At 40.5% G+C, this 11066-nt stretch overlaps 1 protein-coding gene across 3 annotated transcripts; it reads right to left on the reverse strand.

The window, feature by feature from the left end:
- Window positions 1-364: 364 nt before the first annotated feature.
- Window positions 365-10751, reverse strand: timm44 (translocase of inner mitochondrial membrane 44 homolog (yeast)). Of its 3 annotated transcripts, none has more exons than XM_080473256.1 (13): window positions 10700-10751; window positions 8566-8708; window positions 7873-8076; window positions 7711-7791; window positions 7446-7595; window positions 6624-6760; window positions 6175-6260; window positions 4334-4426; window positions 3408-3532; window positions 3136-3186; window positions 2763-2852; window positions 2214-2324; window positions 365-1233 (listed from the first exon to the last, which is right to left on the reverse strand). In XM_080473256.1, exons 3-13 carry the CDS (start codon window positions 7972-7974, stop codon window positions 1114-1116), a joined length of 1146 nt encoding a protein of 381 aa, XP_080329382.1. In that variant the 5' UTR covers window positions 7975-8076; window positions 8566-8708; window positions 10700-10751; the 3' UTR covers window positions 365-1113. The 3 variants fall into 3 exon arrangements, with proteins under 3 accessions (XP_080329382.1, XP_080329383.1, XP_080329381.1); XM_080473257.1 differs by having other exon boundaries at window positions 8566-8767; XM_080473255.1 differs by having other exon boundaries at window positions 8660-8767; window positions 10700-10745.
- Window positions 10752-11066: the final 315 nt, after the last annotated feature.

Here is an 11066-nt window from a genome sequence, read left to right on the forward strand (position 1 = left end):
ACTTAAAGATGACAAGGAACCAAGGTAATGTCAAATCTGAGAGCAATTTGGCCTCAATGACAAATAATTGAAGATGTGATCGTTTATACCCCTCTGCAGCACGTAGACAATGAAAGCCATCCCAACGATGTCTTGCAGCCTGGGAGATTCAGTTTCAACCGCAAAACAAACAGGTTTGCATAGAAAGCTCATTTCCACTCAAAGGGAAATGAGTGCTCCAAGTCTGCTCTGGAAATATAACTAAAAATCACCCAGAAGCTGCATTTCCCCCAAAGGAAATATCCCAGCACACTGTGAAATCCCATTCTGGGATTTAATTAAAAAAATAATTAGCAACTGCCCTAGAAGAAATCACAAGACATCTGATGTTGAGCTTAACCATTTGCAGGGTGGAAGATTAAAAAAAAGTTTAATAGAAATTTGTTTTCAAAATACTTTGTTAATGTGAAAACAGCCTTCATCTTTCATTTTCATAATAAATATAGACTTTGTTACAGCTTCAAAATTACAGACTGATTATCATACAAACAAGGATAACAATGGTTGCAGAGAAAGGGTGGGAGAACACCGATTGGCACCATTACCACCAGTCACAGAGACATCAACACCTCAGAGGAAGAGAAAGACATTTAAAAAAAAAAACTGATCAAACTGGGGAAGAAATGCAGTTTTCAGACACTGACACCACCTTAAAACTTGTGATTTCAATTACCAAGCTGAGCTAGTATTCAATACTAATAGTACTTCTTTAAACACTAAAAGCTAAACTGCATTGGACATCATAACTAGACCTGAAGAGTCATTGGGAAGATCGTCTCAGTGAATGTCGTTGGTAGTCTACTGCCCCCCTGTGTGAGTGTTAGGGATTGTCAGAAACAACTCAAGAATTCAATGGAAAATTCAACTTAAGATAAAGGTCCCAAATTAAAAAAAAAAAAAAAGGACACAGCAAAGCACCAAGAGTTGTCCAACGTGACTCTACAGTGTTTTTGCGGTGAAGTCAGCTCGTGCTCCATTCCTGCACGTCTTCCTCTTCCCCATCTTTGACGCCGGCTCCAGGTCCAGTATGTTCTCTCCCTGCCTGAGTGCGTTCTGTGCATATCACAAAGAGTCTTAAAGGATCTGCTCAGTACTCGAGGCAGAGATGTCAAGAAGCCTCCAGGCTGCGTACGGGTTGAGCTCCTCCTGGTCTCGACACAGAGCCCACACGTACATCATCCTGAGCACTTTGTCCTGAGACAGACACAAACGGACAAATCTACTGTAAGCGCAATTAATTGTAATATGATATGATATTTATGATTTCGGACAAGTTAAATACGAGCATTTTATTGTGTTTGTGTCTCTGATAAACGCCATGGTGAGTTATATATTTACATGCATCCAGAGTATCAACTTAAGGGTTTTTCAAAAATACAAATTGGCTTTTCCAAACTTCATCAAGCAATTCATGGCGTAATAATAACGATTACTTGTTTCACTAACAATGGCGTGGGAGGAGAAATAAAATAACGGCAACGCAAGAAGAAAACAAGGCTAAAACTTGGTGGAATTCACTGGAGCTACATTTCTTTCCAGATATGGTCACATTAGTCAACGGTCTCGTTATAGTGTTCAGGATGTACTGATTTGATCTTTATTTTGTTTTTAAATCAGAATCAAACCATATCCAAGTTTTGAAAAGATGGTCATTCATTGCCCAGACATTAGTAATTAACAGATAAACTAGAGAACAACACCTCTGGTATCAATACTACTGCAGTTACTTGATACACTGACGAGTGAACAGGTGCCAGTTGTGCTGAGCTGAGCTGAGCTGAGCTGAGCTGAGCTGCTGCCTTCAGCACTTTGAAAGTCCCCCCTGTCCCTGACGTGTCCTCCTCGATGGAGCAACATGGCTGATTTATTGCCAAAACAGTTTTCTGGAACTCTAAATCAATAAAATCATTGCTCTATTCTCTTGCACACACACACATATATATATATATATATATATATATATATATATATATATATATATATATATATATATATATATATATATATGTGTGTGTGTGCAAGAGAATCACTACTTATATATATATATATATATATATATGACAAAATAAGAGCATATCTCTATCACAATAGTTTCAAAACACGGTGACTATTTGTCGGTTGACGGATTCAAGGCTGTTTTGATTGTGGTTTGTAGTTTTGGGTGTATGACTTACTGGGTCTCCCTCCACCACCTCTCCTTTGGTATTACGGATCACCATCACTAACTGGGCCTGAAATGTGATGATCAACACGGGACCCTGGTCCATCATCTTACCCATGGCCAGCTGGAGAAGAAAATGCATAAATACTTGTGTGAACCATCAATCAGTCCCTTTATCTAATTTAATTTTGCTCTATTAGACTAAATCAAACTTTTCAAAATTTGTTTTTTCAAACATTACCTTAGGGTTTTCAAAGTATTTTAGTACAACTTCAGAGGTTTTTAAAAACTACTATGGTGGATCGTAAATAGACAGTAGTGATACTAGCACAGTGGTGAAAATAGAAAATATTGAATAGTTCAACGATGTTATTTGATAAACAAGTGTTAAAAAAAATACTGTACAGTGGAAAGACACTTTACGGCCTGGAAAACAGTTTAAAGAAATAACCAAGAAAACCCTGTTAAAACCAAATAGGAAATAGTCTCAATTTGTAAACCGCGGTTATCATAAGCCAGAGACACAACTTGGATGTTCATTATAGAAAGTTGACTCGCTTACATCAAGATTGTCGATGTCCAGGATCTTGGAGTGGAACTGAAGCCCCATGGCTTTGGCTTGTTGAATTGGATGTGCCAGTTGGCTATACGTCTAGAAACAACAATGTAGGAGAAACAAAAGCAGGACAACATCACTGCTGCTCAACTGAATGAGGATTATCAATCTGTCGCCATCATGTCTGTGACTCTCACTCAAGGCCATGCAGCGTTGTGATGTCACACTACTGAGATTATATATCGGCGTGTGCATCTGGCGCGTGTCTTTTTTAAAAAAAAAGTGTATTCTCACACGTTTTTGTATTCAATTCATTTTTTTAACACGAGGAAGGGCTGCCAGATCAAAACAAAAGGTACAAAGTAGAGAAAAGTCGTACCGCTTCATAACACCAGTCCTTCAGAACCTCCAGTTCCCCTCTGATCATCGCCTGTTCGACACCAGAACAGAAAATTACTCAAAAATCACAAAGTTTTTAGGACATACCCAACCACATTCATTTAATCTTTGCATTTCATATTCTCCTTATTGGTTTAATTTTATTTGCAGGGGTTAGCTCAACCTTTCACAACATTCAGACTGAACTTAATGCTTTAGAGAAAGACTACATATAGACAACCACTCTCAGTTCAGTCTAAAACATAAACATACCTCCAGTATATTGGGGATGATATCCTGTTCACACTGCTTGAGAAATGAATCTTTGTCAAATGAGGGATCCACTTTTAAAATCTCCGTTAACACCTCAGACATCTCGGTCTTTGAAAACAGCCCACCTGTGTGCCCACGTGCCCAGAACACACGAGTAAGAGAAGCAGAAACACAATTATGAAATTAACGAAAATGCTTGCAAAGCCTGCAAACGCTTTTGACATCAACAGAAAGTAAGTTTTAAATGGTAAAACAATGTGTTAAGTCGATGAATTTAATAATGGAAAGTCAACAAAGCGTAACATGGCCAAAACAAGTTTTTTAAAACCATCAAATGAGATCAAGTGAAAATTGGAATTTTGAAGATTGACTTCAATCTAAAGCTGGACTTGAATAAAAAAAATACTTCCACTCAGGCCTTTGGGAAATCATACTTATTAAAAGATCTATCTGCTCTTCAACATTGCTGGGACCAAATCACAATGCGATTTATGAAAACAGGACATTTTAAACGTAGGGTGTAAATGTGTACATTTGTGCAAATCCAAGTAAAAAACAAATGTGATCAATTTAATAAGCCAAATTAAAATGCAGGGCCATGATAAATCCTCCAGTGATGCCAGCTGCAGAGACAAACTATAGTTTTGACTGTATTGCCTATGAATCAGATGAAGTACAGGGAATCCAGAATTGAACCAAAATGCAAGATGGACATGAAGCAAACAGGGTGCAGCATGACGGAGTGACGGCTCCACCTTAATCCAAATTTACACTATACGCCTTTGTAGTCTTATTTTCTCATTTAAATACTAATAGAGTGAAATTATCTCTTCACTTTGAAGTGCCCCAATGTGATATTTACTCTTTCTCTCATGTAACTCCTCTGAGGAAGCTCAATGCAGACGGTCAAGCCAGGGACCTCTCACCTATAAGGTCGGTCATCTTGTCGGTGACGGCACGAGACGCTCTGACGAAGGCGTTGTCGCTCTCGTCGTATTTCATCTTCATCTCAAAAAACCCTGCAGTGAACACAGGAGAGTGAGTCAGACCTTGAATTTATACATGAACGTAATCATTCAAAAAATGGCCTTTCCCCCCCCCACAGGATCTGTTGTTAGAGTGAGAAACGACACGGCTTTACACTGAGGCTCAGCAAAAAGGAAGTGATTAATGCATCATTAATACGGATGAGAATGTGAGCTTTCGCCACGTCTGTATTTATTCTGCAACACCTAATTCCTCAGTACAGTACTAAAATAAACTGTGTTATTCGGTTGAGTGTTGCTGAAGAGGCGCTTTGACACTTTAAGATCAGATATGTGTGAGACAGTCCTGCTGTACATATGTAGTGTAATTGGAAGGCGGTGAATTGGTCCCAAAAAACCAATCTTATGCAAAAAGAAAAAAGAAAAAGAAAAAATGCCGACGCTGCCAAAGTAACAACATCAATTAAAAACTGTTGACTAGGCAATTTGTCCGAACTCCAACCTAGGTAATCGCCACTTTGCCAAAGGATTATTATTCATTGATACTGCCCCCCTAACTACCACTTGGAGATGCAAATATTGAAAGCCCCTCAGTGCAAACTTAATATCATCAATCAGCAGTGCGCCATATTAACTGTCAGCAAGTGTTCATTAACCGCAGCCTCATAAACTCGGCTGTTCACCGCTCAAGCTCAGAAACGACACATGTATTTCACACAGGTTTGATAACTTTGATAAAGACCACATAAACTTGGCTTTTTGTGATGTTCCCAGATTTATCGTCAAGATGTTCTCAAAATTCAGCAACGTTGGACAAAACCCCATTTGATCTCTATTAAAGTGTCCCCATTTCACATCAGTGTTATACACGCCTACACTATAGCCCCAGAACTGGACGGTGGCGCAGTGGTGGGTTCAGCGCTCTGCCTCACAGTAAGAAGGTCCAGGTTGAAATACTGGCCACAGTCCAAAGACATGCACGTGAGGATAATTGGTCACCTGAAATTGCCGCTAGGTGTGAATGTGAGTGTGTGTGTGTGTGGTCTGTCTGTCTCTGGGTGTTTGCCCTGTGATGGACTGGTGACCAGTCCAGGGTGTAACCTGCCCTCACCCACGGTAAGCTGGAAATCGGCTCCAGCGCCCCACTCCCCTTAACAGGATTAAGAGTCACAGAAGACAGATGGTTGGATTATAGCCTCTTTACAGAGATATCTTCAGTGTTTACCTCTTCTCATTGTTCTCAAACTAATAATGACTGAATTCGTTTTCACCGTCTAAAACACATCTAATTTGTTTTTCAGACATGGATGCGAATGGCCCATCTCTCACATTTCAGTACTTTTCTTAAAATTGGCTTTTGCTTCTTTGCCATAGTACCCGCTTAATTTGTTGTCTCTAAAGACGTATCAGTATTATCAATAGTTCACAGAGTCAGAAACGCTTTAGAATAAATGAGTCAGCGTTACTGCCCCAGTATACATACATGACTTCATTTATGGTATGTAGTATTGACTTTGGCAGCGCATGCATACCAGCTATGTGCAGCCCCGTGTACATGAAATATATATAAAGCAATCAATTTATAACCACTTTGCTAAACAGAACAGTATAGCTCATATTTTATAACATATATGTTTCATTATACTCAATGTTAAGTATAAGCAAGGAACACCTATTAATACATTCACGACTTGATATCCCATAAGCGAATTGCTGCAACTTTTCAAAAACGAAAACACACAATGGATATACTCATGGCACTAAAGAGAATAATTGCTTACTGTTGAAGACCACATTGTTGTCTTTGAAGTCCTTCCACTGCTGGTACCATTTAGAGTCTTTGTGGAGGACCACACCCATAGCTTCCCTGAAGAAAAACCATTGGTCAAATTTCAAAACTGAATAATCACAATTATGAGTGGCTTATTATAAACATTTCTGATGACTTGTTGGATTACAGAGTGTCAAAGCAGGTAGGCATTGAAAAGATACATGATTATGGCACTCCGGTACCAGGATTTAGTACTGCTGCCCTGATAAAGGACTTATGATGAAGTCAGGAAGGTGATTCTGAGTTGTCAATCTTTCCGCTCTGTGATCTATTTCTTATGTTGATATTGAAACGTATAAGGCTGTATTGGGCAAAGTGAGAGGTAATAGTCATTTCTACATCTGGAAGTTTTTTTACCCACTCACTCAGGATTCGGGCAGGCAGAGGGCACTCACGTACTCATTGGCTTCGTAGACCCTGCTGTCCTCCGCTGATCCCTTAGAGGAGAATTCACTCCTTTTCCGGAGTCTGGCTGGAGGCCGATAAGGACCTGTATGGCCCAGGTCACCAATCTCTTTCTTCACACTCTCCATGCCCTGAAAACAGGAGATAGACAAGAGATGAGGGTTTCAGTTTGGACAGTCTGGGTTCATCATTACAGAGCTTCATTGTGTAAGTGAACCACTTTGTTAAATAACACCTGCAGCCTATAATGAGGTAATATCCCAAATGTGCTCATTGATGTTTAGTTTCTTTAATGTATATATCGTATTATATCCTGTCATGGTAAAATGACGCTTTGTGCTATACTCTGTTATAATGGATTTTATGTTCTCTTGTGTCTCTACCACTGTGGAAAATCCCTGAAACAAACTGCTTTATATTCTGTTATCACAGACGCTTTTCTATTTCCCTGACTTTACACTAGCAAACAGTCCTTTCCCTCCCTTTCCCAGCAAAGCCTTATCTGGTGGGAACGGAAGGGCATTTGTGTGAATGTCAAGGTAAATTGTCTGTTGTTTCTTCCAACCCTCCCTCCCCTGCTCGCTTACTTCGCAGATTTGATAAAAGTCGCGAAGCGCAACTTGGGACACACACTCTGGGGCTGACTCATCTGTGACTCTGTTTTCTCGGTGTGTCTCGTGAGGCCTCAATAAAATACTCTTGACAGAAAAACCTTGTTTAACACTTCATTCCAAACAGCACCGACAAGAAAAAAATCCTTTTGGACAAAAAGAAGTTAAAATATGTGATGAGAAAAAATGTTTTGGGAGCGTTTACCTGTGATATTGCTTTGAAAGCGCCGGTCTTCCCAAACTTCTCTCCGCCCTTGGAGACGCTCTCTGCAGAGGTCTTTGCTGTTTTGGCGGCTTCCTCCATTCCTTCTCTGATTTTCTTTCCAATGTCAGTGCGGGTGACTTCTTCTAAACCCTGTCCATATAATAAGACAAGTCTACACATTTGAAAGGTAGACTTATAGAACAATGTGACGGTAAAAAATAAATGCCATCTTGTTTGGCGAACAGATACAGTAAATCACACTGACCTCTTTAACGGTCTCAGAGATGTTTCCTAACTTCTTCTTGAGAATCTCAGAGGTCTTTGCCGTTTCAGACTCTATAGTTTTCTAGTGAAAAAGGAAAAAATGGCATTAGACATCAACACAAAGTAATGTATTTATTTACCGGTATATATTTTACACACTTACATATTTTCTCCGCGCTTGTTGTAGAGCATCGGATTCCTCAAGTCTTTTGGCTTCTTCTCTGAATTTCTTGATGTTTTCTTTCATTTCCTTATTCTTGTTCATCTCCTGCTTGATGTTGTCCAACAGCTCCCCCAGGAAACCTTTTCTGCCACCACCTCTTTCCCCCGACAAATACCTCACCTGTAGAAGAGGTGACTGGGAGACCTGGATGATGTAAAACAGGAGCACAAGATTAGGATCATTAAAATTGATATAAGAGGATCTATCAGACTAAAATCAAAGTGCAACATGTTCATTATGTGCTAAAGACTATGTAGCAGGAAAAAGGGTTTGGGTCTGTCCTCATTTAATCAATTTCAGACCAAAGTATTTTTGTACCTGGTTAACAACTCCTCCATGCCCAGTGTCTGGACGGGGAAAATATGGAGCAACATAAAAACTATGAAGGTGTCTTCAGTTGAAATAATTGCTTTAAGAAATACACGTCATTCCTTATACACGTTTCCGTTCCATTATTCATTCATTCATAAGTTAAGATTTTTATAAATTTTTTTTACATATAACTGAAGGGGTATGGGCTTATAACATATTTGGTTGGATTATTAAAAGAAAATAAGAATCGTGTGAAAGTCTGAGCTAATTAAGTAATTTTCTGAAAGTGAATTACATTGCGCTACTTGTAGAAATACGTACGTGGCTACTTTAACTTGCACATCCTGCAAGATGCAACCACAGGATCTCCAGAGAGATATATGACCGAGACACATTCGGTGTCAGGTGTTGGTACCTGTGCCCGGCTTGTGAAGAGCCAATGTGTCCTCCTGTAGGCATGGGGTCTGTTGGGAAGCAGCAGGTAGGAGGAAGGGAACAATGTCAGACTTCTTCTTATACATACCTAGAAAAGAGAATGAGGAGTGAGACTTAAAAAACAATAACAATAGAGAGTGAGTGAGTGAGTGAGTGTTTCTGTATAAATCAAGTAAGGGGTCTTTTCAGGGTGCGCCTGGCTTTTACCACAGTCACATATTATCATGCTCCTGTCACCTTAAATTTTCTGGTTCAATTAGAAATTGTTATTTACACAGTCCTCATCATGTTGTTCACATTTTAACACCATGACACCAAGACAACACCTAACAATTGATCAACAGTACGTCCCCATTGCGAGGCTTTAAACAGGATGTTCTCAGCAGAAGTGGCCACTGGCGTTTGGGTGTCAGAGTGTCATCAGCAGATTGAACAGAGATACAGAGAAACTGGAAGAGTCACAGAAAGACATAAACGTGGACGTCCTTTGGCCACATCCCTCACTGATGACTGCTTCATGCCTTGCAGAAACGGATGATGAATGCCACTCAACTCCAGACATATTTCAGGGAAGTGAGGCGGCAAGTGACACGTCAGACCATTAGAAACCGTTTACATCAGCATGTTCTGCGCGTGAGACGACCTGCAATGGTCAACTGACCGCAACACCAGACACAGGAGTCAACCTCTTGCATGGGCCAGGGAGCATTTACACTGGAAAAGGGACCAGTGGCCCTCATGCTGTTCTCTGATGAATCCAATCACATTGAGCAGAACTGATGGCTGCCAGCAACAATGGAAATGACAAGGTGAGCGCTATGCATCAGCCAATGTTGTCACCAGAAGACCTTTTGTGGTGGTGGTGCTACAATGTGGGCAGGTGTGTCTCGTCAATATAGAACTGCCCTACACTTTATGAATGGTACAGTGACAAGTCCATATTACCTAGATAACATCATTAATCCAGTCATGGTGCCCTGCATGAACAAGACAGGCCAAATCTCATCTCCATGGACAACAATTCTCCAGCTCATGGAGGTTGCATTATTAGGGAACGACTGCTGAAGACTGAGGAACTTCAAATCCAGTGTCCTGCACTTTCTCCAGACCTGATTCACATAGAAAACCTCTGGGATCACTTCAGTTGCGGGAAGCCATGCTCAGCAGACAATAAGTCAACCTGTGATCAGCATTAGACGGCATTGTCAAGCTGTATTGATGCTCAGGGGCACATGACAAGTTATAATGAGACATTGACATTTTTTCTTATTGTGGTACACCCACCACTGTTGATGGCTTTTGTTTTAATAAATTGTTTTAGATTAGGAAATCTCCATTGCATGCTTCTACCTAAAAGCCTACGTTGATCATATAAAAACACAGTAGTATGAACTTCTTTCAGTAAATTTCACCCGAAATTCAAATATCCCAAACTTTTTGTGAGTAGTGCATATTCCAGAAAATAACGTGAATCACTCACTTTACCTGAATGGCTACGCACGAGTCAGTGAGGGGCTTATTGTCAAAACGACCAATGATTCTCTTTGTAGTTAACTGTCTATAAGGATTTGTAAATTGACAAACCATGCAGCCAGACCATGTGAAGTTAAACCCCAGCCTGCGAGATATTTCATGAAAGGTACTTGGAGAACAGAGGATCTTGTGAAAGACATGCTACAGGTGCAAACGTAGGTTTTCTGACTGACAGACATGTTTACGTAACATTACCAGAGCTGCACAATGACTACAAATGCACCATCATACCTAACGAGACTGGACCACTGAAATCTCACGAGTTCATCTCATTATTATGACTGTCGGAGACGTGGAGGTCCAAACACCGGCTGCATGTGTTCATACTCGCGGAGCTAATTCTGGGAGCTAACGCTACGTTTACGAGGTACGCGGTAAAAGACTGGAGCCGTAAGACTGACTGTTCAATGGAGGAATCCTTAAAATTCTTCTTTTGACATTCAAATGCGTTCACAGGCTTATACTTAAGACGAGTCCAAACACTCACTTGATAACACTGACACACGGGGGTCGCCATCTTGAAAGCGGTGCCTGCCTATGACCTTCTTCCGGAAGTGACCTTTCACGTCCACGCGAGGTGGGCGGGTCCAAAGTGCTCATACATTGAACCTCGTGAACCGGTGAGGTGGGCCCCTCCCACTTATTCTCATCAACTAGCACAAAGGGGCATGAATTTTTTGGTTGAAGTACAAGAATAAAGCCCACATAGGTACATGCACATTCTTCCTGGAATCAAACATCTATTTATGTGGCCAACTTTATTTGAGTTAAGAGGCTGTAACAGCAGACCTGCACTAAAAGGCAGGGTACATCCTGAACAAGGTGCCCGTCCAATATGAGGATGGTTAAAACAG

Source organism: Lipophrys pholis (genome assembly GCF_963383615.2).
Source record: "Lipophrys pholis genome assembly, chromosome: 10".
NCBI lineage: Eukaryota > Metazoa > Chordata > Actinopteri > Blenniiformes > Blenniidae > Lipophrys > Lipophrys pholis.